At 46.2% G+C, this 26,697-nt stretch overlaps 3 protein-coding genes across 5 annotated transcripts; 1 reads left to right on the forward strand and 2 right to left on the reverse strand.

Annotated features, from left to right (window-relative positions):
* Positions 1–2,373: 2,373 nt before the first annotated feature.
* Positions 2,374–11,019, reverse strand: NIT1 (nitrilase 1). Its single transcript, XM_033135936.1, has 7 exons — positions 10,940–11,019; positions 8,818–8,910; positions 8,220–8,474; positions 7,982–8,085; positions 7,305–7,438; positions 5,669–5,794; positions 2,374–3,751 (listed from the first exon to the last, which is right to left on the reverse strand). Coding segments are annotated over exons 1-7 (993 nt in total). The 5' UTR covers positions 10,942–11,019; the 3' UTR covers positions 2,374–3,472.
* Positions 11,020–11,937: 918 nt separating this feature from the next.
* Positions 11,938–18,416, forward strand: PFDN2 (prefoldin subunit 2). Its single transcript, XM_033174821.1, has 4 exons — positions 11,938–12,098; positions 15,495–15,583; positions 16,189–16,312; positions 18,072–18,416. The coding sequence occupies exons 1-4, from the start codon at positions 11,994–11,996 to the stop codon at positions 18,249–18,251; spliced, it is 498 nt and encodes a 165-aa protein (XP_033030712.1). The 5' UTR covers positions 11,938–11,993; the 3' UTR covers positions 18,252–18,416.
* A 955-nt stretch (positions 18,417–19,371) lies between these two features.
* Positions 19,372–24,624, reverse strand: KLHDC9 (kelch domain containing 9). 3 transcript variants are annotated; one of them, XM_033174819.1, is made up of 5 exons: positions 24,548–24,624; positions 22,844–23,364; positions 21,496–21,664; positions 20,200–20,398; positions 19,372–19,824 (listed from the first exon to the last, which is right to left on the reverse strand). In XM_033174819.1, the coding sequence occupies exons 2-5, from the start codon at positions 23,350–23,352 to the stop codon at positions 19,658–19,660; spliced, it is 1,044 nt and encodes a 347-aa protein (XP_033030710.1). In that variant the 5' UTR covers positions 23,353–23,364; positions 24,548–24,624; the 3' UTR covers positions 19,372–19,657. The 3 variants fall into 3 exon arrangements, with proteins under 3 accessions (XP_033030710.1, XP_033030709.1, XP_033030711.1); XM_033174818.1 differs by lacking the exon at positions 24,548–24,624 and adding an exon at positions 24,483–24,527; XM_033174820.1 differs by lacking the exon at positions 24,548–24,624 and adding an exon at positions 23,644–23,776.
* Between the last annotated feature and the right edge of the window lie 2,073 nt (positions 24,625–26,697).

Consider the following 26,697-nt stretch of genomic DNA (forward strand, 5'->3'; position numbering starts at 1 on the left):
CGTTTCCCCCCAACCCAGGCAATATAATCTTGGTAGCCCGCCCCCCGACTTCTTTCAGATGGCCCAGGTGGTAGTATTCACTCACTTCCCCCCCCCACTCCTCTTCAAGCTTCTCTTTCTGGTTTACTAGTCAAAACAAGAAGGCTCCATCTAAGAAATGTATGAACAGGAGCGTTCCAGTGGTGGCGTGGTTTATCTGACTGGCAGGCAAAATCAAGTGGCGTTGCTCTTTACCCTTGGGCTGTACCATTTCAACTGTTTTTTTTATGTACAAAAAAAACAAAGGGCATGTTGATTTCGCTTTAAGACTTGGTCTTTATATTTGTTTTTTTTTGGGGGGGGGTGAGAAACTAGAACTATTTTGCATTCTGTAAATTGCTTTTTTTAACAACCGGAGAGAAAAGAGCTAGAAAGGACAAAAAAGCCTTTAAAAAAGCTAATAAGGATAGGAAGGAAACAGAGGTTATTTTGCCCTAGTCTTCTCCTTGACATGCCACTCTTACAATAGCAACCCTTGTTTCAGCCTGAAGTTGGTACAGTCCAGGGTAAGCTATGCCACTCGAGTCAGTCGATTGCATAAACAGGTTTTGAGCCAAAATCTAATCCTGCATTGGTTGGGAAATGTTCCACTTGATGTGCAAGTATCTAAAGTCTCATATGCTCTGCAACTGCCTTCGCCAAGCTGGCATTTTTCAGATGTTGTGGGAGTACAGCTCTCATCAGCCGCAATGGGAGTGTTAATCCTGCAACGTCCAGAGGGCACAAGCTTGCCAAAGGTCAACTGTACAAGGTATCTTTGCAAAGTGTGCAAGGGCCCCTGCCGCTATCCTTTGTGTACCCCCCTCACACGCACACACACTCCCCATTTCAAAACACATCTGGCACAAATTTGTGTAAAATCTGTGACTTCTGTTTTTTTTTTTTAAGGAACTTCCAGTGTAACTGGTCATAATCCCAGTGTAGCTTTGTTTTTCCTCAGAATAATAATAATAAAAATCTTCTGCCTTTTGTTGCTGCTACTGTCAGGGGTCTGTGCTTTGCTCACCTGTGTGTGCAAGAGAAAATGGTAACTTCCAGTTGAGGCAAAAACTTCATGCTTTGGATGAACCTTTAGTGGCTCATGCCCAGATTACATCGGCTTTTCTTCCCCTGGTGCCCTAATACCCGTTTTCCTGAAGACACCATTTTCCTTTGCGTGTGTAGATTATTCTAGCTGGTCAAAAAACTTCTGGCAGTGGCTTTGGGGGACAGAAAATACAGAGCGGGTAAGGCAAGGATGAAGCCCCAATTCTGTTCTCTAGCCTGGGTTATTTTAAATCATGGGAAGCTAACCTTTGGGCTCCCGTCATTCCTGGCCAGTGGCAGTACTGGGGCTGATGGGAGATGGAGTCCCAACAACACAAGGGCCACAGATTCTCCATCCTTTGTTTGAATTGGCAAGGAAACAGGGCTCATTTAAATGAGGTTTCCCGCTGGTAATACTTCAGGGAAAAAATGATACAAATCTGGACACTAAAACACCCATTTACAACTGGCTAGAATTTAGCTCTTGCCAACCTGGGTGACCTCCAGAAATATAACTCTTCAGCCTCAGTCGTTCAACTATTATAGTTTATAAAATTATGCATGGCAGGGAGAAAGGCGGAAAAAAGGTTTTTCTCCCTCTCTTGCATGACACTAGAACTTGTGGACACCCAATGATGCTGAATGTTGGAAGATTCATGGCAGATGAAAAAACGGACTTCTTCACACAGTGCGTAGTTAAGCTATGGGTCTTCCAGCCTTAGGAGGCAGTGATGCCCACCAACCTACATGGCTTTGAAAGTAGATTAGACAAATTCATGGAGAAATTTAGCATTGAGAAGTTTGGAAAAGTGGCTGTTGGTGACCAGCAATCTCTGAAGCTAGGGGACCCAAGAAATGCACCCTGATGACTGGCTCCCATTCAGCAACACCTTTTGCAGGGGTTGCATTTAATTAGAATCTAAGCCAAGCCTGCTGATTCAGGCCAGTGGCCCGTCTAGTCCAGCATCCTGTTCTCACAGTGGCCAACTAGACACCTGTGGGAAACCCAACAAGCGGCAGCTGAGCACAAGAGCCTTCTCACTCCCTGTGATTTCGAGCAACTGATGTTCAGAAGCATTTCCTTCCTGACTGGGGGGACAGAGTAAAGCCATCACGGCTAGTAGCCCTCCATGAATTTGTCTGATCTTTAAAAGCCATCCCAGTTGGTCCCAGAACTACTGCCTCTTGTGGGAGTGAGTTCCATAGTTTAAATATGTGCTGTGTGAAATAACTTTAAAAAAAAAAAAACTTTTAAGGGCTTCAAAGTGTCTACTTTTTGCTTAGCTGCGCATGTGGCAGTACTGCGTGTGAACAGCCATTACATTATTTATTACATTTGTTAGCTACCTTATACCAAAAACAAACCCCATTCTAGCAACTTAACAAGATAAAATTCAAACAGTTAAAATCGTTAGCTTTAAATTGGTTTTAACAATGCACATGCAAAAAAAGGAAAGCCCTCTGCAGAAAGCTATGAATTGGCCACAGGATGCATGTGTCTGGGCACCTCGATCTTGTGTTTGTTTTTAAAACCAAGTTTCTAGATCTTGAAAAATAATACGAGTAAAGCTGCTTCGGAGGAGTTGCTGAACAAGATCCCAGCAGTCAGGTTGAGGTGCCAGTGCCCTTGCCTCTCCCTGTAACTACCAGAAGTGCAGAAAATGCAAAATAAATAGATATTCCAAATTTGCATCATGCATACAAGTGACAAATTTATTTTCTAAAAACTTATTCCTCATCTCTTAAGTTGCAATCAAGTGGAAGGATGATGTTCATCACGAAATAAAGTGATCCGAAAAGTTTGCATCATGTGTGCGAGTTGTGATACTTGACGATTTCCGTTCTCATCCTGGGGCAAAGTTCTCAACTTGAGAACTCCAGGTTAGCGGAGTTTGTCACCTGAAGCACTTGTAACTTGAGGCGTTTGTAACTCTAGGTACCACTGTACCTGTTTAAAAATGGATTATTGGGTGACGGGAAGAAGTGTGGGAGTCCAGCAGGGGCAGATTTATTTCAGCCAGAGGTGGGGAAACTTTGACTCTGAATGTTCCTGGACTGCATCTGTCATCTTTCCACGCTGGCTGGAACTGATGGGGAATTTAGGTCCAGCAGCATCTGGGGGCTTGCAGATTCCCCACTCCTAATTTAGGGACAAAGGATTCACTGGAGCTCGTCTGAGCAAATGCACCCTCCCAGGTGGAATAAAAGACCAGGCTTATGGGGTAAGGTGCCCTTTCTTGGATCCACTTGGGAGAGCGGGTACATTTCTCTCAGTCGTTCTACTTATCACCCACTCCCTAGCAGAATTGCTGGAGTGCCAAATTGGTTGAGGGAGCGAAAATCCACCCAGGTAGGTCATTAGACGGGTAAGAGGTTCCGGAGGCTGGTCCAGCAGCACCCGAGCAAATCACAGGGATGGGGGTCCCTTCTGAGCGGCTACCTGGCCATACAGGTCAGCCCGGCGATGGGAGAAGACTGGCATCTCCTGCCGGATGCGGCGCAGGTAGGCAAGGTCGATCTCTGCGTAGCACAGGCCTGGTCCCTCCTGGCACTGGGCGACGACACTGCCCCATGGGTCCACTACCATGGCGTGGCCGTAGGAGATGCGGCTTGCGTGGTGCTTTCCTGTCTGAGCAGCTGCGACCACATAGCACTGGGTCTCGACAGCACGAGCTCGCAGCAGCACCTGCAGAGGAGGGAGGAGCATAAGAGTCAGGGGTGGAGCGTGCTGTGTCTCCGCCCCTGTTGCAAACTTTAACATGAGAACGTAACACCTCTGAACAGTGGAACAGATGGCTTCTCCTTCATTGGAGGTTTTTGAACAGGTTGGACAGCCATCTGTCAAGGATTGTTTAGCTGTGACTCCTGCATTGGGGGTTGGGCCAGACGACCATTTGGGTTCTTTCCAACTCTGATTATAAGCTAAGAGCCTGCTGGATCCAGGTCACTGGACCATCTAGTCCAGCCTCCTCACAGTGGCCTGAGCCCTCTGCCCTCATGCAGCTTCCAGCAACTGGTATTCGGAAGCGTTGCTGCCTCTAGCTCTAGAGACAGAGCATAGTAATCTTGGCAGGCAGCCATTAATAGCCCTCTGCTCCATGAATTTGTGCAACCCTCCTCTAAAGCCATCTATGTTGGTGACCATTGCTGCCTCCTGTAGGGAGAGAGTTCAATTCACACATGTGCTGTGTGAATAAGGACTTCATTTTATTGAAACAAAATAGGAAATTCTTTCCAGTAGCACCTTAGAGATACGCATCTGAAGAAGTGTGCATGCACACGAAAGCTCATACCAAGAACAAACTCAGTTGGTCTCTAAGGTGCTACTGGAAAGAATTTCCTATTTTGTTTCGACTATGGCAGACCAACACGGCTACCCACCTGTAACTTCATTTTATTGGTCCTTAACCCTCCTGTGTTCAGCTTCACTGGATGTTCACAAGTTCTAGTGTAATGGAGGGAGGGGAAATCTGTCCACTTTCTCCAATGTGTAATTTTTATTCCTGTCGCCTCTTACCTTTTCTCCAAACCGAAAAGTTCCCAACAGAGTCTGCTCCATCCCCCTTGATAATTTTGGTTGCCCTTTTCTGAACGTTCTCCCAACTCTGCACTGCCCTTTTTCAGACAAGGCAACCAGAATGCTACCATGTGGTCACATCACAGATTTGCGTAACAGCATTATGATAGTGATGCTTTTGTTTTCAAATCCTTTTTCTAACAATCCCTAGCATGGAAACTTACATTATCGAAAATCTAGGGCTTCTGAGCCAGGGCAGAGGGTCCCTTCTCGTGCAGGGCAACTCCCCCAGCCTCCAGCCCCCAAAATTGTACTCCTTGGGAATTGTGGTCCAAAACATTTTGAGGGTAACAAGTGTAGAGAGGTTGATTGAGACAGTGGTTCTCAAAGTGGGCAGTACTGGCCCCAGGAGGGCAGTGAGATTACCTACCAGAAGGGCACTAGGAGGCAGGAAGGGTCTAGAGGGGCGCAGCTATCAGACTTTGAAAAGCAGGTCTCCCTGGATCAAGTTAATCAAGTTTGTTAAACTAAATAGTTTCAACTGGATTTTGAATAAATGTACAATGAATTGTTCATCTTTTGAACCTTATTGTATTATTACCTTCCTTAGTGGGCTGTGCAAACCACTATCCTGAATAATGCTTTTTATAGGGTAAAAAGGGGGCACTGGGGATAAGTTTATGGAACCAAGGGGGTAGTTGCCAAAAACTGCTTGGGAACCACTGATGTAGGAGAATGTGAGGAGCAGGGAGAGGAAATTGGAATCAAAGGGGTAGGAGACACAGTTTGATGCCCAATAGGTTTTTGAGCACTTAGGTCCTTTATTGAGGAATTTCAAACGCAGTTCAATGTTATTTGTTGGGTTATTCAAAAGAACAAAGGTGTTGCCTCTTAGGGCAAGGTTGTCTGAGCATGGGCAAACTGCCCTATGCGAAGGCAACGAGCTACTATTTCTAAAAAGTGTGTTGGCACATTCATAGCTCGGTACAGCGCACACTTTGCTCCGGGTTCAACCCCCAGAGCCTCTAATTGAAAGGATTCCTGGAAAGAACTCCACCCAACCACTGTAATGTTGGATCCACTTACCTCCCAGTGGGCGGAGCCTGTTGTCACAGTGAAGGCTGATGGGTAGGTGAGAATCTCCGCCCCTTCCCGGGCCAGAGCGATAGACATTTCTGGGAAGCGGAGATCATAGCAAATGGCCAGACCAACCTGAAAGAGGTGCAGGACTGAGTGGGAGGCTAGCAAGCACCCAGAGAGAAGCCCTGCCTAGACATGATAGCAGGTGGGGGGCGGGGGCGGGAGGAGCCAGGCAAGCTTTCTTGCACAACATCAATCCATGCTCTGGAAAACCTGAGCTTAGACTACTACATGGGGCTGCCCTTGAAGGCTGTTCTGGTGCTGCAGTTAGTCCAGGACACAGCTGCTGGATTCTTAAGTGGGCCTGAGCATTTCATATCGTTCCTGTGTCCTGACCACTCTGGCTCCCAGTCCGTTTCTGGGCTCAATTCAGAGTGCTGGTCCTGGCCTCTAAAAGCCACACACACCTTGAGACCAGCGCACCAAAGTTATTGTCCGTCTCATCTGCCTGTCTCTATCTTGCAAGATACCACATAACTTCTGCTGCTGCCAGACTAAAGGCTCTGCCTTCCCAAGTTTTATTTGGGGGGGGGGGTTGGGGGGGGAGAGGCTGGCGCTTCAACTCCCTTGAGTTGCTAAGACAAAAGAGTGGAAGTTGTGGGTGAAGTCCTCTCTCTTTCCCTTTCGCAAAGGCTACTCCAGAATCTGCAACCAACTGACTCTGCCCCCCCCCCAGCCTCTTTTCCGGGGAGGTCAGCAATTTTTAGGTTAAGTTTTCTCTTTGCAGATAAAATTCCTGGAGCCCCATTGGCAATGGCAAATACCTGCCAATGGCAGAAAGCACCAGTTATAGTCTCCTCGTTTATATAGTAACTGTATCTATATTTCTGATTTTCTTGATCTTAGTCTGTAGACCACAATGAATCATTCCAAATTTTCATGTTGGGGAAGAGCCTTTGGCAGCCTACATAAGTCTGAACATAAGAAGTGCCTGGGTGCAGGGTCAGACCAATGGCCCATCTAGTTCAGCATCCTGCTCTCACAGTGCCCAACCAGACGCCCCAGTGGGAATCCTGAGCACAGATTTCTCCCCATCTGTGATTCTCTACAACTGGCATTCAGAGACATATTGCCTCTGACAGTGAAAGTAAAATATAGCCACTGTGGCCCGTAGCTGTTGATAGCTTTCTCCTCCATGATTTGTTCTAATCCTCTTTTGAAGCTATCCAAGTTGATGCCCAGCACTGCCTCCTGTGGAAGGGAGTTCCACAGTTTAACTCTGTGCTGCATCATGAAGTACCGTACCTTCTCTTGTCTGCACCTGTGTATATGAATTTTAGGATTTTTTTTTGCCCTGGTGTGCACTACTACGTTTGCCATTTTAATGCTCCTTTGTCTGGTTTGGAGAGATCTTTTTTGAAGCTCCTTACCACCCCTCTTTATTTTAACCACCCTGAACCATTTGGTATCATCAGCAAACTTGGCCACCTCGCTGCTCATCCCAAACTCCAGATTAATTACAAACCATTTTTTAAACAACAACAACAACAAACCACCACCACTCTTTGCACTGAACTTTGCTTAGCTTATTGGTCTCAAATGACGTAAACCAACACCTGTCTCTGGAATGTTTTACACGTACCTTTCCAGCCGGGGTCTCCACAGGAGCCACTATCTTGGAACCTGGGTTGGTGAAGGCGCTTTCCTTCAGGGACACTCGCCCCTCCATCTCTACGTCAAAAAGATGAGTCTTCCGATACGCAGCCACCAGGGTTCCTGAGGCCAGCCTCCCCGAGGAGAGAAGGATCAGATTAGTAGATTTGGAAGGCGGGGGCTGGTGGTCCTTATACTTTCATGGCTGCTAAGGCATCAACATAGTGAGGCTAGCAATGGTAGCTGCAGGGAAGCTGAAAGGAAGAGGCAGGCCACAGTGTTTCTATCCCTTCCCTGCTGGCTGGTTTCAGGAGGGGGCTCTTCTGACACCAGTGTTACATGAGAGAGCCAGTGTGCTGTAGTAGATTAAGTGTCAGACTAAGACCTGGGAGAAACTGGGGTTCAAATCCCCACTCGGCCACAAAGCTCACTAGGTGACCTTGGGCCACTAGGTGACCTTGGACCTTGGGCCCCTCAGCCTAATCTACCTCACAGAGTTGTTGCAAGGATAAAATTGCAGGGAGAACAAATGAAATTGAAAATGAATGTGCTGTTTGGTTAGTGAAGAATTGATTGCGAGAAAGAGGGAGGGAAGGAAGGAGTGGTTTAGGGAGATTTGGGCAGGTTGGGGAGAGAAGGTATCCTATACTAAGACAATTTCGTCACCTTTGGGATCCAAGAGGAGGTGGCAATTGTAGATCCTTCCTGTGCTCTCCCAATCACTGCCTCTTTCATGGAAGCCTCCAAGGGACAACCAGACACCACATTCCCTGTCAAAAGAGGAGAAAAGTGGGGGGGTTTTTTGGGGGGGAGGTTACCTGCAAGTGCCTGGCCATTGCCTCTGCCACACTCTCACAGACAAAACCCTGCCACATCTACACAGGGCAGCCCCAGCAAGTCCTACCTGGCCAGCCCAACGTAGCGCTGCAGGTGGTCTCCCTCCAGGGGCTCGGCTAGGCTCAGGGCCTCCTCCACGCTGCTGCCAATGAAGTCGAAGGCTTCCGGGAGGAAGACTATGCAGGCCCCCCTCTGGGCAGCCTCCCGGATGAGCCGTGAGCAGGACGCCCAGTTGTGGGCTTTGTCGGGAGTGGAGGTCATCTGGCAGACGGCGATAAGGGGCTTCAGGGGTCCTGCGCCCCCCGTGGACATGGCTTTGAATCTGAAGTGGCAGGGGAGAGTGCAGAACGGACTGTGAAAACCCACACAAGCACCACATTAAGCCAGCCACTCCGTGGTTTGTCTCCCTGCTCAAGAAAGGGAAGAGCAATGTAGAGACTGTTTGAACTCATGCACAGGCTGGTTTGACTAACTATGGTTTGTTACGTGCAAATACGCTCTGATATTTAAATCCCTGCTCAAGCATGAAGGCTACTTGATCTCCCGGGGCTGTGCTGTATCAGCCCAAACTACCTATCAGGCATATAAGGTGGTGGAGAGACCCTGAGCTCTTAAAATGTACAAATGTCATTGTCAGTTCTTACATCTTCTCCGAGGTCAGTTACCTGTGGCCAGGGGCTCGGCTTTGGATCCTTGCAAATGGCTTCCCACCAGCGAGGCAAAGTGTTTGCAAGGGCTTCTGGAACACCACTCTCAACCTAGACGAGGCAATGGAAAAAAACAACAACCACATCTTCTTTCAAATCTTCTGGGAAATGCGGGTCTCCAACGCAAAGGGGACCTAGAACAGCCTTTCCTGACCTGGTGCCCTCTGGCTATTTTGGACTACAACTCCCACCAGCCACCTGCGAGAGAAAAATAGTGGTTCCACAAAGCAGAACACTGGAGGGTTCACCTAGATATAAGGGGGTTTGTGTTTCTTGCCTCTGATTGTTTTATTTTTTAAAAAATGAAACAAAAGTATTAAAAAGCACCTTAGGAGTAAATTAAGAGTACTGTAAATAAGTCTAGCTGGACATGACAGCTTAACCCAGGGGTCAGCAACCTTTTTCAGCCGTGGGCCGGTTCACCGTCCCTCAGACCATGTGGCGGGCCGGACTATATTTGGGGGGGGGGGAATGAACGAATTCCTATGCCCCACAAATGACCCAGAGATGCATTTTAAATAAAAGGACACATTCTACTCATGTAAAAACACGCTGATTCCCGGACCATCCGCGGGCCGGATCGAGAAGGTGATTGGGCCGCATCCGGCCCCCAGGCCTTCGGTTGCCTACCCCTGGCTTAACCCAGGCTTTTCTTTTGTTCCTTTAGTCATACAAAGATTCAGGGGGAAAGATACTGGGTCCCCCTGATCTGTTCTTTCACAGGCAGGAAAGCAGTAGAGAAAAGGGTGATTTGGAGCTGAAAAATGAGCAGAGGGAGGGCCTCCCCTTGCCTGCTTTTCTCCTACGCAGACAGGGAGTCTGCAGAGGCCACTTCTGGCTAAGGGCAAAAACAGAGAAGAAAGCGACTTAGAGTGAGTGACATCTATTCCTTGCACCAGAAGTATTTAAGAAGCGGGCTCAGTCCCCATAGTTTTAAGAGATGAGATACTAATGTAGAAAGACCCCATTGGTCCAGTTGCCAAGGAAATGACACACAGCCAGATAGCTGCACCCTTGTATCCCTCACATCAGGGGAGATGATGAAGGTCCTGTAGCACACCTTTCAGATCACATATTGATACAAGGTGGGTTGGGAAAATGTCTCAGGGTGGTTCTTGCTCAGGGAAAAGTTAACCCAAAGCCAGCAGGCTCTGTTTTTTTTCACAGTAAGCCAACAACATAGACATTTCAGCTAAAATTTGTCATGCCATGCAGACCAACCCCGAGAAAAGCTTTCCAATGTTCCATTTCTATGTGTCAGGATCACAAAATCATATTGAGTTGGAAAGGACCCAAGGATCATCTAGTACAGGCATGTCCAACATGTAGATCATGATCTACCAGTAGATCACTGGACGTCTGCAGTAGATCACTGGTAGATCATTGGCTACCCCCAAAGCAGCTGAACAACTGTGGGTCCCCTAAAGAAAGCTTAACATTTTACCTCCTCCCTGAAAAAACTCAACAACTTTGACCCAAACCCCAAAATGACCTGAACCCAAAAAAGGGGGTAGATCACTGCCACTTTTTTTTTTTTTTTAACTCTGAGTAGATCACAGTCTCTTGGGAGTTGGCCACCCCGGATCTAGTACAACCCCCTGCACTGCTGGAATCACAACTAAAGAATCCCTGACGGATGGGTGCAGTTAAAAGGGCAAGAGAAGGGCCTGATTAAAACAAACTGGAAATTAAAGATAAAAAATAAATCTAAAACAAAATTAAATTAAAAAGGATAAGGTGTCAAACCCTATCATTACCCTTCACCAAGGAGTTCCACAGGGCAAAACCAATTACCTTATGTTCTCTCTCGACTTCCCTTTCTTCTTCCCACCTCCCTCCATAAATCAGGGTTACTTGATATTATTTATATTATATTATATTATATTATATTATATTAGTTATTCTTTCACACCTCTTGCATCATTTTGCCTAGGGCTGCTTTTAAATCCCCCCCCCTTATCTCACCCTTCCAATTCCCAGCTAATACTTTAAAGCTCAAAAAGTAACAGACAACTTTCTCTTTTCCCCATTACAGTCATTAACAAACTCCCCCTCCAAATGATTCACCCTCAGTGATTACATGAGCAAAAGGGGGGGAAAGACAGCAGCTGCCGAGCTGCTCCCCTAAAAGCCGGGGAGAAAAGTCCAGGCCGGAAGTAGACCTCTCCCCTAACTAATATGGCGCTTCCGGGTAAAGGAGCCCATACTAAAAATGGTGGGCAAAAATCTCTACTTGGACTTAATACTCCATATAGATTGACAAGTGAGGCCACTTTAAGGTGTCTGTACATGGTATATGTATTTTTTTTAAGTGAAGGTTCATCACAGAGATCAGTGGAGTAATCCAGGATTTTTAACATAGCAGTGATTGGGCAGCACAGAAGCTAAACTTTTCGAAAATAGTAATAATTCTAAAATGCAGCAAGGAGGGCAGGAGCTCATCCTACCTCAGTTCTTATTCCGATGTGAAAACCTAATTTACAGTACATATGTGTTCTGGCATTGGCAGGGGTTTGAACACGTTTGCTGTAATTAGCGCAGCTTTTATTTAAAATTCTGAATTTCTCCATTGATTTTTATCAACGACTCGCAGTTCTGACCCCCATAGAAATTTCCAAAGAAAACCCGGAAATATTCCAACCTGAGAAGTCCATGTGCAGTTCTACACTTTTTTATCTCTTCCTGACTCTAACGAATTGAAATCATGGCTGAACGTGCCGCTTTTAAAAGGGCGGTGCGAGGAACTTGTAGCCCGGAGCAAAGATGGTGCTGAGGTGATAAAGCTGCGCCCTCAAGCAAAATGGCGCTTTTGGGATTACATAAGAAAGGACTCCACCGCCACCACTACCTATAAAGTTCGTATGTTTTCGGTAATTTAATTAATGAGCGTCTCTTTATCTGTGTCTTTATTCCGCGTCGTCCTCGTAAGCTTCGGGCTCCTCACTTGTACTGAGTTTCACCTATGCCCTTAACAAATATGGCGGCAGGAGATGGAAGGCCCAAAGTGCGTCGGCGGAAGCAGAAACGCGGAACCTTCCGGTTACGAGAGAAAGCAGTGACCTCTCTCGCCCCGGAAGTTGTGGCGTTGTTAGGCTGGCCTTATGTCTCTCGAGGGCCTAACCAGGTGAAGGAAGATGGCGGAGAGCGGCAAGACGAAAAGTGGCCCGGCGGCTCCTCCCAGCGGCGTCGGCTCTGCTTCTTCGCCTGGGGGTGCCGGCAAGGCCATGACGGCGGAGCAGGTACCGGGGAGGGGCGAGTAAAGGGAGTGCCTTTGGGCATGTGCAGAGTTCCCCTTCCCGGGGGGAGATGCGTCAAGTCACGATGTCCAACAGCCCGAACCCGTAGCCCGCTTTGGCCTCCGCGTATTTCGCGGGAGGGTTTCTGAGCATGTGCAGAGCGAAGGATGCCGTTACTGTATTAGGGGTGGCGCCGCTCCTGTTGACGTTGTAGTAGTCGAGAAAAGACACATTATTAGGCAGCCCTAATACTATCAATAATCACCACCATCATCATTGTTGCAATTTATTACCCACCTTTCACCCCAAGGCCCTAGGACGGATTGCAACAATTAAAACAATATTAATATTAAAGCACAATATTAAAAGACAGATTAAAACAACAGGTATGGCTCCCAATAGGAAGGAAAAGCTTCAGCTATTTAGGCATTCAGGTTACCTGTAATTTAAACACATTATAGCAAAGTATGGAAATCAATAAATATGGTTATACGATGCTGGAAGAAAATGAAATGTTCTATTACGGACTGACTGGCCGCAACTAAAATTATACTTATTCCACCAGTCCATAAGTCCAAATGGCAAAGAAAACAACATAGTCATATTTCAATCAGACTGACCATGCATTAAAAAATATTTGCTGTTTGTTCACCGAACTGTTGGAGGATGGGGATTCCCAAATCTAAACTGCTAATAAAACACATGTCAACTTAGCACATGACAGACATATTATTTGGCAATAAGGGAATTCAGTGGAGCAGGTTAAAGAACTTGGAAGTAAATGGTGTCCCTATAAAAGTAATATCTTTTTTGAAAAACTGCTCTTTACATTTGCTTACAAACCCATTCACATTCACAACATTCAGGTTTTTGGTCCCAGGCCTCTCACTCATTATTCCATTGCAGTTCCACCCAGTTTTCAAAAATAAATATAGATACTTGAAAGAAAAAACAATTGTATTGTTTGAAATAATTTTTACAAAGATGGACAACTGCTTACCATTAATGAGATGCAAATTCAGGTGGGAAATGTTCAAATATGTCCTTTTTACTGTATTATACTGTATGTATTATACTGCCCTTCATCCAAGGATCACAGGCTGGTTTACAATATAAAAGCATAAGAAATGTATAACGTTGTTGTTGTTCAGTCGTGTCCGACTCTTCGTGACCCCATGGACCAGAGCACGCCAGGCTTCCACTGCCTCCCGCAGTTTGGCCCAACTCATGCTAGTCCCTTCGAGAACACTGTCCAACCATCTCATCCTCTGTCGTCCCCTTCTCCTTGTGCCCTCCATCTTTCCCAACATCAGGGTCTTTTCTAGGGAGTCTTCTCATGAGGTGGCCAAAGTACTGGAGCCTCAACTTCAGGATCTGTCGTTCCAGTGAGCACTCAGGGCTGATTTCTTTAAGGATGGATAAGTTTGATCTTTTGCAGTCCATGGGACTCTCAAGAGTCTCCTCCAGCACCATAATTCAAAAGCATCAATTCTTCGGCGATCAGTCTTCTTTATGGTCCAGCTCTCACTTCCGTACATTACAACTGCGAAAACCGTGGCTTTAACTATATGGACCTTTGTCGGCAAGGTGATGTCTCTGCTTTTTAAGATGCTGTCTAGTTTTGTCATTGCTTTCCTCCCAAGAAGCAGGCGTCTTCTAATTTCATGACTGCTGTCACCATCTGCAGTGATCATGGAACCCAAGAAAGTAAAATCTCTCACTGCCTCCATTTCTTCCCCTTCTATTTGCCAGGAAGTGATGGGACCAGTGGCCATGGTCTTAGTTTTTTTTTATGTTGAGCTTCAGACCATATTTTGCACTCTCCTCTTTCACCCTCATTAAAAGGTTCTTTAATTCCTCCTCACTTTCTGCCATGAAGGTTGTGTCATCAGCATATCTGAGGTTGTTGGTATTTCTTCCGGCAATCTTAATTCCGGTTTGGGATTCATCCAGTCCAGCCTTTTGCATGATGAATTCTGCATATAAGTTAAATAAGCAGGGAGACAATATACAGCCTCGTTGTACTCCTTTCCCAATTTTGAATCAATCAGTTGTTCCATATCCAGTTCTAACTGTAGCTTCTTGTCCCACATAGAGATTTCTCTGGAGGCAAATGAGGTGATCCAGCACTCCCATTTCTTTGCTGTGGTTGACACAGTCAAAAGCTTTTGCGTAGTCAATGAAGCAGAAGTAGATGTTTTTCTGGAACTCTCTAGCTTTCTCCATAATCCAGCGCATGTTCACAATTTGGTCTCGTGGTTCCTCTGCCCCTTCGAAATCCAGCTTGCGCTTCTGGGAGCTCTCGGTCCACATACTGCTCAAGCCTGCCTTGTAGAATTTTAAGCATAACCTTGCTAGCGTGTGAAATGAGCGCAATTGTGCGGTAGTTGGAATATTCTTTGGCACTGCCCTTCTTTGGGATTGGGATGTATAACATAGTAACAAACAACAACAATACCTTCCACAATCATCCCTTCCCGGTTTAAAAGGCTATAGAAACCAAACATTTCTCCCACGTGTTAGAGTGGATGTCCCATTAGAGGGACATATCAACACATGTGGTGAGGGTGTCCAAAAATTGAAAAGTTCTGGAAAAATTATTTACAGAAGTATCTTTTGCCACAAAGCAGACAACCCCCATGACCCCAGGACTTGTATAGTAAGAATATGTTGCAAATTAGAAACAAAGAACTCATAATCTATTAGCCACTGCAAGAACAGCCATTGCTAGGACATGGAAATCATTACAGTTATTAACTATGGACCAATGGTATTATGCAATTTGTCAAACAACATTATTTGAAAAAGTGACACAAAAGAAGCATGACAATTTGTATGCAGTATACACAAATACTGGGGCATATGGGAGAACAGTACCAATATAATTTTGGTATATATATTTTGACACAATTTTGTTACTATATTCAGAAATGTTTATCTGAGTGTTTATTGTTTTATCCTTACATTTACCGGTAATTTTATATAATCGTTGCATGCCATATCCTTTAATGTAAATGTATATCTCAATGCAACCATGGTAAACAGTTTAAAGAGGAAAATTAATTAAAACTATGTTGCAAAAAAAAAACACCCTTAGGTATGGCATACACGTTTTCTTTTCTCAGTTGTTCTAACCCTAGGGCTGTGGGATGGAATGATTTGAAAGTCCAGAGATCAGTGAGCAAAATACTCCACTTTAGCAGTGATTCAGAAGGGTTTAGGTAGGAATGGTTGTGATGTATACAGCAGCCTCAGTTGGCAATTCAAGTAAAACATGGCAGATTTCTAACCCCAAGGAACCTTACAATCGAAAGTATGAGAGTGGGGAATGTCCATGCTAACTTGGTTGTGGCTGGTGCAAGCTCTTGTCTGCTGTGACTGACCTTTCTCCCCTTCTAGGTGGTAGCTGGATTTAACCGTCTGCGTCAGGAGCAGCGAGGTCTAGCCTCAAAGGCAGCTGAGCTGGAGATGGAGCTGAATGAGCACAAGTAAGCAGTGGATTTGAACATTGTTCCCCCTGCTAATTTTTGATATTGCTGCTTGGTGGTTTTTCAGTTTTCTCTGTTCTTGCAAGCAGCCTTGCAAATGGAATTGAGAAAGAACATCAGAAGAGTCTGGCTGGTGGATCAGGCTAAGGGGGTGGGGGTGGGGGTCTAGTGCAGCATCCTGTTCTCACAATGGCCAACCAGATGCCTCTGGGAAGCTTGCAAGCAGGAACAAGATGCAACAGTCCTTTTCCTACTTGTGCACCTCAGCGAGTGTTACTCAGAGGCAAACTGCCTCCAATGGCGAACATAGCCAACATGGCTAGTAGCCATTGATACCCTTCACAACTTCTTCAGAAACACCCAGTGAACTTTGCCTTGTTTCTTCCATCTTTGAACGAAAGTGCTCCCAATTCAGAGTTTTGACTGCTAGATTTGGAAATAATAAAATAGCAGCACAGCAATGTGCCATGTCTTTCCCTGCAGTCTTGAGGTTCCTGGTCACAAGTATACTTCCTGGCCATGTGGATTTCTAGATCCTTTGATACTGTCCTTATCATAAGCTGGTGTACAATGCTCAGATATTCTGCCTTTCATCCACTCTGCAGGCTGGTAATTGAAACACTCCGAGAAGTGGACCCTACTAGGAAATGTTACCGGATGGTGGGAGGTGTGCTGGTAGAACGCACTGTGAAAGAAGTTCTCCCAGCCTTGGAAAGTAACAAAGAGCAGGTAATGCTTCTGCAGACAGTGGGCAGGCTCCCTTCTTCTCCTTGGAACAGGGAATGCCATTAGCCTCAGCAATACTTGCCTTTAGTTATCATGGCTAAAACTAAGGAGACCTAGGTTTGAATTCCTATTCAGCCATGAAACTCAGTGGGGGTAAGAAACCTTGGGCCAGTCACCTTCTCTAAGCCTAATCTACCCCACAGGGTTGTTGTGTGGACAAAAGGAAGGAACTAAGTATGCCAACTGAATTAACTGATAATAAGGTGCATATATATATAAGGAAAGCTAATAATATATAACTGATAGTCATTTCTGGCATCTGAAGGCTGGAAAGAAAAGTAAGACCCAGTGTTTTTGCAGTTTACAAGAGCTTCTCTAGCTGCTTGCCTGCTGCATATTTTTACTCACCAAATGCCATCGTGTGAGTGGAAGCTAATGAACTTCACATGAAATATATTGGTCTGTCATCACTAGGTCACAGTAGAGCTTGAGACTCTTAATCTCAGGGTCATGAGTTCAAGCCCCACATTGGGCAAAATATTCCTGCATTGCAGGGGGTTGGACTAGATAACCCTTGTGGTCCCTTCCCACTCTACAATGCTATGATTTTATGACTTATTTTTTAAAAAATATATGCTGTTTTCAATTCTTCTGTTTGACACCATTTGTCATTCTTGGCCACCGCTGAAGAATAAGTGAAAAGTATACAAATGTCCAGGTGTTTTTGTGTAGAGATTCTTTATTATGCAACTTGGTTATATTTCTTTCCCGCTCCCACTGCTACCCAAATTCTCAGAAAGAATGCAAAAACAACCTAGCCATGACTTGGGCCCAGGCTACCTGAAAGATCATATCTCCCTAAGATCTTTGGGTGAGCCCCTTCTCTCAGTCCCATCAACTTTGCCACCCTGCTGCCCTCCATATATTTTGCAGCACAGCTCCCATCAACCCCTGCATCTTAACACAATGCTGGCTGAGGCTGATAGGAGTTGTAGGACTGCGTATGGAAGAGCTGTTCTAGATAGTGATGTGTTAAATGATGGTCCTGGAAAACAGCAGAAGATTCCCAGACTGTGGTCTGTGGCCCACCAGTGGCCCAAAACTTCATTCAGATGGTCCACGGTGCATCTGTAAAAATACAAATGAAAACCATACAGCATCTATAATTGCTACAACAGGCAGAAAAAATCATTTAAATAATCCACCAAGATCCTCAAGCAATTTTCAAGTGATCCATGGGGGGGGGGGGAGTGGGGGGAAACGACTGGCTCCTATTTACCTTAGCCTTTGACACTTAAGATTTGTATTTTCACACCAGGCCCTGCCGCCTCTTCCTGGGCTACACACACCCCTGCTCCACGCCCTTCAGTGCTTTTGCCTGGCTGGAATGTGTCGAACCCTATTAATGCCTCTTTTCTGCCTGGAGGGAGGATGGAGAGAGATGTGTATGGAGTGGGTGTCAAAAGTCTCTTGTGTTTTCAGCCTACTGTATAAAGAGAAGAGTCATATCCATTGTGCTGCCCACTTTTCACTCTGGCTTCACCCACTCCTGGCATGTGGCTCCTGGAAGGTTGCCCACAATTGAATTCTTAAGAGAGATTTTTGAAATGTCAAGACGGTTTATAAATGCCTTTAAAATGGATAAATAAATGCAGAGTGATCTTGGGAGGATGTCGGGGAGCTCAGAGCCCTCATCTGCCGCTCCCCAGATAAAATGTGGTGCTCCATCTTTCCTGTCCTGACTCTCCTTCCCTGTTTGCAGATCAACAAGATCATAGAGACCTTGACCCAGCAGCTGCAGACGAAAGGGCGGGAGCTGAACGAGTTCCGGGAAAAACACAACATCCGCCTGATGGGTGAGGACGACCAGAAGGCTCCCTCCAAGGACAGCGCTGAGGGGTCAGGCGGCAAGGCCAGCTCCACAGGGGTCCTCGTTTCCTAGTGGGCGTAGCAGCCGTCTCCCAAAGGACTTTTTTACCGCCTCTCGCTCTACAGTTGTGGCTCTTGACCTCAAAAAGCTTAACTTTATTATTATTTTGGTGTCATCTATGACGATATTTTTTTGTTAAATAAAACTTTGGTGTGTCACATACTTTTGGGACCAGTGCAAACATTGGCAGCTGTGCTGAATCGCCACCCATCCCTTTACAAGATGATGCCCATCACCCAAGGCTAGAGCATGTGCTTTGCATGTGCTTTGCATGGAAGCCAAGGATGTGGAACTTGCTGCCTTTCACATGTTGTTGGCCACCCAACTCCCACCATCCTTGATTATTGGTCTTGCTGGCTGGGGCTGATGGGAGATGGAGTGCAACATCTGGAGGGCCACAGGTTCCCTCATTCCCAATGGAGGCAGCCTTAGCTTCAGTCACTGGCATCCCTAGTTAAAGGAGGTTACACAGCAGGGCTGGGAATGATATCTCGAGAGAGGTCTCTGTGCAAGACTTCACAAGGCTAGGGGAGACACAAAGGCCTGTGGCAGCACACATGTTTTGGTGTGCAGAAGGTCCCAGGTTTGGCCTCCTGCATCTGAGAAACCAGATGAGGAATGTCAGTGTGTAGGAATTTACCTCCTTGCTCCCGACCCTTCCAATAAGTAGCACAGCAGAACAAAATTATGTGCTGCAGTCATCATAAATTAAAAGAATGGAATCATCCAAAGTAAGTGGCTACTTTGCTTAAATCTGTTACTCAGTCAGAAGCCCAAATAGTTGGGAAACACTCTTTAAAAATAAATTGTCAATACAGGGGTCGCTTTAAAAGGCATTTCCTCATCTCTTGCAGGAACAATGCTGTTTTCAAGATGGGGTGTGCATCATGTGAAACAGTATGCTTCACCCCTGCCACGCCATGAAAGACTCTTCATGTATGTAGACTTAATTGATTAACATTCATGTTAATCCGCTAAAACCAGACTTCCCCAAATAAGCAAAATCTTGCAAATGCGCATAGACGGGGTGAAGAATTCAGCTTTTGTTTGCCATTGCAAAAGCTGTGTTAAACAGTGTAGAGTGCAGATAAACATGGATCAGATTTCAATACTGAAGGCCCTCAGAAATCAGTAAGATTTTTACATGGAAAAACTTTATTCATAATTCTGGAATCTTCTCTCACACACCCCTGCCCGATGAGGCACTTTCTTCCTAGTGTCCTTCAGTCTGATCACTTCCCCCTCTTGTACGTTTACCTGCAGAAAGAACATCGAAGTCTCTGACATGCCAGAGGGGTGCTTTATTTCAGATGGCCCAGGGGCTCACTTTCCCCTGCAGGCAAGAGGAGTGGAGCAGAATTAAGAGCGCTGTCCACTTGAGGGTGTTGATGAGAGCCAGTAGCGAGAGGCTTCAGACTTCACAGGGTGAACTCCAAGCTGCAGATCTCTGGACAGGGTGTCTTTCCATCAGCCCCAAACCCTCCGATGAGGTAGAGCTTGTCATTGCAGAGGCAGGTGCGGTGGCCAACTCTCTTCTGGCCCCGGTTGGAGCAAGAGAAGTGAAACCAGTTTGCTGGTGAAGACCCTGAGAAAACAGGCAAGCTCTGTGAGGTTCTTGGGAGAGACTTCCTATCCCATCAACTCCAGCTGCTGGTTGGGTGCAAAAGAGGCTCATACCTGAACCTTCTGTGTGTGGAGAGATGGGATAGGCCAAGTTGTTTTGGTTAAGAGTTGCTTCCGTTTCCCCCTACATTTTATCTGAGGAGTACTCGTTCCTCATCGTGGCTTGCTAGGCGTACAATTCCCTGCTCAAGTCTCTGGGCAAGTGGAGAATTGCCATGGGGGTATGTGTGGAAGATGCTACATGGCTGGAGAATTTATATGTGTGGTTCTAACAAGCACCCCCAAGATTTGTCCCAACTTCTGGCCAGAGAGATTTTTGCACAAAGATGGCACTTACTTGTATCATGGATGTAAAGATCATTGCAAATGGCATCCCTGCCAGTCGATAAAGTCTCCCCACCAAAGATGACAGCAAAAGGCCCCACCACGGTGCAAGATTGGTGCCTCAGGCCTTTGGGACCCTGCCGGGATCCCTTTTCAGTGCTGACCAAGCGAGAGAGATTCTCTGTCAGCCCAGGAGCATGGACAGAATCAACCTGAGGGAGGGAAAGGGTGCGGCAGACTGAAAGGTGCAAAGAGATGGAGGCTGTACAGGTTTTAGCGCCACTAAATTCTTTAATTAGAATGTGAATTAAAAATGCTTAATTTTAGTGAGAGAATATGGATTGTTAAGCGGAGGGACTGGATTCCAATGGGGCAGGATGGTTGAATGGACGATTTTGAGGACAACAGGACAGGCTGAGAATACTGAGAGCAATAGGAGCTTTAGGGTAAAGCATGGGGAGAAGAGGGTATGATGCAAAGGGGAGGAAGGTGGCACTCCAAAAGGCTCAATTTCACATCCTGATCTGAACCCAAAAGAGCACTTTCCACAGTACTAGCCATTTGGACCCTACGATTGTCAGGGGAGGCCTTGGTGGTGGTGCCTGGCAATCCCTGAGATCACTGGGTGGAAGTATGTTTTTAACTGCAACTGCTTATAGGTTTGCTTGTTTTTTTAATACAGTGGAACCCTGGTTCTCGAACGGCTCAGTTGACAAACAAATTAGCTCACGAACACCGAAAACCCGGAAGTAAGTGTTCCGGTTTGCAAACGTTTTTCGGAAGCTGAACATCCAACGCGGCTTCCGCTTGAGTGCAGGAAGCTACTGCAGCCAATTGGAAGCCATGCCTTGGTTTTTGAATGTTTCGGAAGTTGAACAGACTTCCGGAATGGATTACGTTTGAGAACCAAGGTACCACTGTATTCCTTTTTTACTGTTTCAGAATGTTTTTGTGGATCTCTTTACCACCCTGGCCACCTTCAGGAGAAAGGGAGGGATGCAAATAATGAAATAAAATTGCACTGGTTTGGGGATTTGCAAGGGTGAACATCAGAAGTTTGCTTATACTGAGATAATTCATCTCGCTCACTATTGTCAACACTGACTGGCAGAGGCTCTACAGGACTTCGGATGGGGAGTTTTATCCCAGCCCTGCCTGGCAATGAACATGAAACCTTCTTCATGTAAAGTAGATGCTCTACCTCTGAGCTAAAGCCAACCTCCACGTACACACACGAGGGGATCTCAGCTTTCCTATTTCTGCAAGGCCACATCATGCACCCACCCCACCCCACCCCACTCACACTCACATGGATTTTGCTTTTCCCCCAGTGTCCAGCTATGTCGAAGTCAGCAGAGTCACGCCCTCCAAAGACCACCAGGTTGTAGCCACTGCTCTTCCCACTTGGGGTGGTTTCGCGCAGCAGCATGGCAGAATGGCCGGCCCGGGAGGCCGTGCGTGATTCCTCTTCTTTGTACCTAGCAACAGGAGGAGAGAGACAAAGGATGCTCTTTTTAAAATAAATTTTTTTTTTAAATTAAACATTTTCAACATAAAATACAGTGGTGCCTCGCAAGACGAAATTAATTCGTTCTGCAAGTGCTGTTGTCTAGCGAAAATTTCGTCTTGCGAAGCACGGACGGGGGAAGCGCGGTTTGACGGGGGGGAAACGCGAAAATTTTTCGTCTTGCGAGTCGCGCCCATAGGGAAATTTGTCTTGCGAGTCACCCTTTCGTTAGCAAATGCCTTTCGTCTAGTGAGTTGTTCGTCTAGCGAGGCATTCGTCTTGTGAGGTACCACTGTACAATGAAAACCACCCTAATCTAGAAAAGAAAAAGAGAGAAAAGCAAAAAGAAAGAAAGGAAATAAAGAACAAAAGGACATTAGAAAGCCCTCTATCAAGAACTCAAGGTGGCATACATAGTTCTCTCATTTAAACCCCACAACAAGCCTGTAGGTTAGGCTTATAGGCAGTGAATGAGCTCAATGTCACCTAGTGAGCTTCATGGCTGAGTGGGGATCTGAACTTTGGTCTCCCAGGACAAAGACTAACCACTACGCCACATTGGCTTTCCTATACCAGTGGTTGGACTCGCAACTCCCAGCAGCCATCATGGTCAATGGTCAAAGATGGTGGGAGTTGGAGTCCAAGAGCTTCTGGAGGATCCCCCTTGCTTGCTAGATCTAACAGATGTTGATTTAAGTCTGGCCTGTACCATCTAAGATTGTAGGTGCAGCCACATAAAATAAGAAGAGCTTGCTGAATCAGGCCAGTGACCCATCTAGTCCAGCATCCTGTTCTCACAGTGGCCAACCAAATGCCTGTAGGAAACCTGCAAGCAGAATCTGAGCACAAGAGCCCTCTCCCCTCTGGAATTCAGAAGCATTGGTACCTCTGACTTGGAAGGCAGAGCATAGCCAACACGGCTAGTAGCCATTGCTAGCCTTCTCCATTTGTCCAACCCTTTAAAGCCATTCTGTGTTCTGCAGTTTTAACTATGTGCTGCGTGAAGAAGTACTTTCTTTCATCCGCTCTGACCCTTCCAACATTCAGCTTCTCTAGAGGCCCATGTGTTCCAGTGTTATGAGAGAAGGTGAAAAACCTTTGCAGGACTGAAGTCCTTGCAAGCAGCTCAGTATTCTGGGCAAGGTCGTACCAGTAGGTCTTGTTGGCAGGGTTGAGATGCAATGTGAAGATGCTGGCGTAGCGCCGCTGAGTTCTCAGCCCACCCTCACGGCCCACCACCCGTGCCTCATGGTCCGTGAGCTTAGTGCAAGTGTGGCTGCTGAGCCCCACGGGGGCCTGGTTGGAGGGCCCTACAGCCCAGCGTTCCCACTGCCCCTGTTCGGCATCAAAGCAGCACACGTCAGAGACCCGGCGGGAGCCATCCCAGCCCCCCACCACGCACAGGAAGCGGTCAGACAGGACCACAGCCTCATGGTGGCTCCGGCGGTGCTCGCATTCGGGAGCCATCCTTTTGACCGTCTGGAGTGAGGGGTCGAAGGCCACAACATCCCCAAGGGGCGGCTCCTGGGTCTCCTGCGACTTCTGGCCCCCGAAGATGAGGAGCTTGCCCTGCACCACGTTGCACGAGTGGAATGCACGGCCAAGGAGGTCACTGCACACCACAGGCCTCCACTCCCAGCTGCGGCCGGTGGCTGCCATACCAGGTTTGACCTGCAGGGGGCAAAGCAAGAAGGGTCAAGGGACAAGGTGGTGGACAAGCCAAAGAGGATTTTATTTATTCATCTTAATGAACTGCAAATAGCCATGTTGGAACAAACCTAAAATAATACAAGTAAACAATCTTTTCTTGCAGGAAAGAGGAGAGATGTGGAGATTACCAACAATAAAAAATACAATCAGGTCTTATTGTTAGATGCCCAATGAAACCACACTCCTTCATAAACTGGCTCTCATACCACCTCTGTCCCCTCCGTGCCAGGCTAAACTTACCCAACTCCCTCAACTTCCCAAGTCTCCCAACTTCCCTGGGAAGGGGGATTGATTGTTAAAACCACTATAGCAATTGTAGCTCTAAGAGGGGGAAGTGGGGCTTTCTAACAGCTCTCAGCACCCTTAACAAACTACAGGTCCCAGAATCCTTCAGTGTATGCCATGATTGTTTAAAGAAGTATCATAGTGTTTTAAATGCATGGTGTGAATGTGGCCGAACTGACTATAGGAATGTGCTCCAATACACTAGATGTAAATAGACCACTGCACTTAAACAATGAACTGAACTGAAAACCTACCCTTACAATACACAAACAAGCAGCATCCTCACTCCTGACACTCTCTTCCTACCTCTCCAAAAACTAAAATAAGAATAAACTTTTTTTTTGTACTTGGGTTTAAAGCCCCCGCACTGAGCCCTAAACTGAAAATCAATGTCCCTTTCCCTGGCTGCCCCACAAAGCTCATATCATTTTACCAAGGCATGCCCAAAGGCAAGAGCAGGAACAAAAAGCATGTTATACCAGGAACAGCTTAAGAAAGGGTGTCCTTCCTCTGGTAAATAGGAAGGGTGGAAGCATTTGGTGCAATTCCTCAATTAATTTAAAAAACAAACAAACGCATCCTGTCCCACCCAAAATAATGCACCTCCTCTTCATATGGTAGCTGTCAGATCACAAACTTCAAGGCTTGTCCCCCACCCCCCACCCCCCGCGGCAAAAAGAAAAAGCTTATTGTGCACATGCTCACAAACACCCCTGAGCACACTGCCAGGGTGTGTTTTCCAGTTGTGCTGGATAAATGTCCCTCCCCGTTCCCCCCAAAAAACCCTCTCAAACCAGATTTGTGTGTGCATGCAGGAATGGCTGTGTCATCAATCTCAGAAACAGTCATTTGGGCCTACCTTAAAAGAAGAAGCCTCTGCAGAGCAGAAAGCCTGGTTGCCTAGCAATGGGCAGCCCCTAGCAACCCCGTCATGTGTCTTGGCAACGGATTCTTTGGCTTACAGGAAAAGGGCAGGCCCTGCCAGAAAGCATTTGCTGAGTGTGGTAAAGATAGCAGCAGCATTAATAATCCGGGTGTGTGTGTTTGTTTTACGGCCAGCACAGGGGCGTCACGAGGAATCTGGAAAGAATTGGGATTTGCCGAGGAACAATAACCATTAATGGCAAAAATGATGAGCTGGGGGGTGACGGGGGGGGGGAATTGGAGGTAGTGGTATCATTGAGCTTCCTTCATTTGTTTTCAAAAAAGTTGGAACTGCGAGCTGTAGTTTTGCTCACTAGAGCTGCCAGACCAACGGGATTGACTTGAAGTATCCAGATTTGCCTGGCCCCCTCAAGGTGGCAGGGGTAGGGCTTGAATCTCCAGGTGCACGAGAGTGCCTTAAAAAAAAAAACCCACAAAAGCAAAATTAAGAATACTGTGTGTGCACCTTGTAAGCTTCAGCCTGCAAATTACTGTATTGCACAGAGTGTTGGGGGTGGGGTCTGCCCTTCTCTGCACCATCTTCCCCTCTCCTAATTAACCTCCACCTCTGAAAATTATTGCATAGACTCTGAGAGGATGAGGGTTTGCCGTTCTCTGCACCCACCTCCCCTCTTCCAATTCACCTCCATCTCCAGGGAGGTGGCAGGGAGCACAGAAGAAGACTCACCAGGGGCCACCCCCCTTTTTAAAATAATATTTATTCATTTTATAAAAGAAAGAAAGAAAACAAATACAAAAACAAACAATATACAACTGAATCTTACGCTATCTTAACATTTTCCCACTAACATCTTTAGGTGACTTCCCCCAATCCCTCCTGAATTTCATTTCCAATCTTCATTGGCAATTTCATACACTAACAAATCAAACATTATTATTTACTTAATTATTATCAATTCATCCATTCATATTTATTTAAAACATTTTAACTTATCTTTTACCTATACCCAAGGGCCATCCCTAGATCTCAGGTTTGAGGCCTGAAAGCTCAGGATCTGAGATGCTCCTGACTTGGCAACCTTCATGTTTACATTCCTGTTTTCTGTACATGCTCACTGCATTCCTAGTGTGGGATTTTTAACCCATGTTCACACAACACTGTCTAAAATGTGCATGTATCCTGTACAGAGCTGGATTAAGCCCTTTAGAGGACCTAAGCACTGAAAAGTTTATGGTCCCTCCTCCACCATATGTAATTCAAAATAAAAACGATACTAACTTGTAAAATAAATATTTATTTTTTCAAAACCTACATGTATGCTGAAATGTACATGCATGGGAGCCGATTCCCTCGTATTATTTCGATCAGCGTTAGTAGGATGCCCCATGGTTTAGGTGGGGATAAGTAATAAGAGAACAGAAAAATGGGGGAATAGTGTGGGGTGGAGTGTAAGGAAAACTAACAAAGCTGTTTTTCTCTCCGTAATGACTGTTGTGATGCTTTAAAAAAAAATCTATGTCAAATTCTTTTTTAAAAAATGTCATTTCTCTCTGTGTGTCCCTGCTTTGCTGGTGCCCTAAATACCGGTACCTGCTTAGTCTGCCTATTGGATAATCCAGGACTGATCCTATACAGTGGTGCCCCGCTGTTGTTGTTGTTGTTGTTCAGTCATTCAGTCGTGTCCGACTCTTCGTGACCCCATGGACCAGATCACGCCAGGCACGCCTATCCTTCACTGCCTCCCGCAGTTTGGCCAAACTCATGTTAGTAGCTTCGAGAACACTGTCCAACCATCTCATCCTCTGTCGTCCCCTTCTCCTTGTGCCCTCCATCTTTCCCAACATCAGGGTCTTTTCCAGGGAATCTTCTCTTCTCATGAGGTGGCCCCACTATAGTTTGTTACAAAATACTTGTACTGCTGTTGGATCAGTTGTTTCTCAAACCAGCTTCACCCCTCTTGGACTGGAAAAACAACAGCATCAATGCATTCTAAGGGGGTAATGTGAACACCACACCCAAGTGTTTCTGAACATGTGCAGCAGACAGCAGACTGAATGTAAGAAGCTGCACAGAGAGGGTGGGGGGGACTCTTCTCTGTCTGCCCTGAGTAGCAGTGCCCTTCT

The sequence above is a fragment of the Lacerta agilis genome, chromosome 17 (assembly GCF_009819535.1).
Source record: "Lacerta agilis isolate rLacAgi1 chromosome 17, rLacAgi1.pri, whole genome shotgun sequence".
NCBI lineage: Eukaryota > Metazoa > Chordata > Lepidosauria > Squamata > Lacertidae > Lacerta > Lacerta agilis.

Bases quoted from the DNA above. Each gene is read 5' to 3' on its own strand.
- NIT1 (XM_033135936.1), bottom strand. The intron at 8,086-8,219 runs GTAGGACTTGCT...CTCTTTTGACAG, and splicing joins CGCTACGTTGGGCTGGCCAG to GGAATGTGGTGTCTGGTTGT. The intron at 7,439-7,981 runs GTGACGAAATTG...GGCTGGCCTCAG, and splicing joins CCTCCTCTTGGATCCCAAAG to GAACCCTGGTGGCTGCGTAT.
- PFDN2 (XM_033174821.1), top strand. From the start codon at position 11,994: ATGGCGGAGAGCGGCAAGACGAAAAGTGGCCCGGCGGCTCCTCCCAGC. The intron at 15,584-16,188 runs GTAAGCAGTGGA...TCCACTCTGCAG, and splicing joins ATGGAGCTGAATGAGCACAA to GCTGGTAATTGAAACACTCC. The intron at 16,313-18,071 runs GTAATGCTTCTG...CCCTGTTTGCAG, and splicing joins TGGAAAGTAACAAAGAGCAG to ATCAACAAGATCATAGAGAC.
- KLHDC9 (XM_033174818.1), bottom strand. From the start codon at position 24,518: ATGACACAGCCATTCCTGCATGCACACACAAATCTG. The intron at 23,365-24,482 runs GTTTGAGAGGGT...TGCCCCCTGCAG, and splicing joins TGCATGCACACACAAATCTG to GTCAAACCTGGTATGGCAGC. The intron at 20,399-21,495 runs GTGAGTGTGAGT...TCCCTCCCTCAG, and splicing joins GGGGGAAAAGCAAAATCCAT to GTTGATTCTGTCCATGCTCC.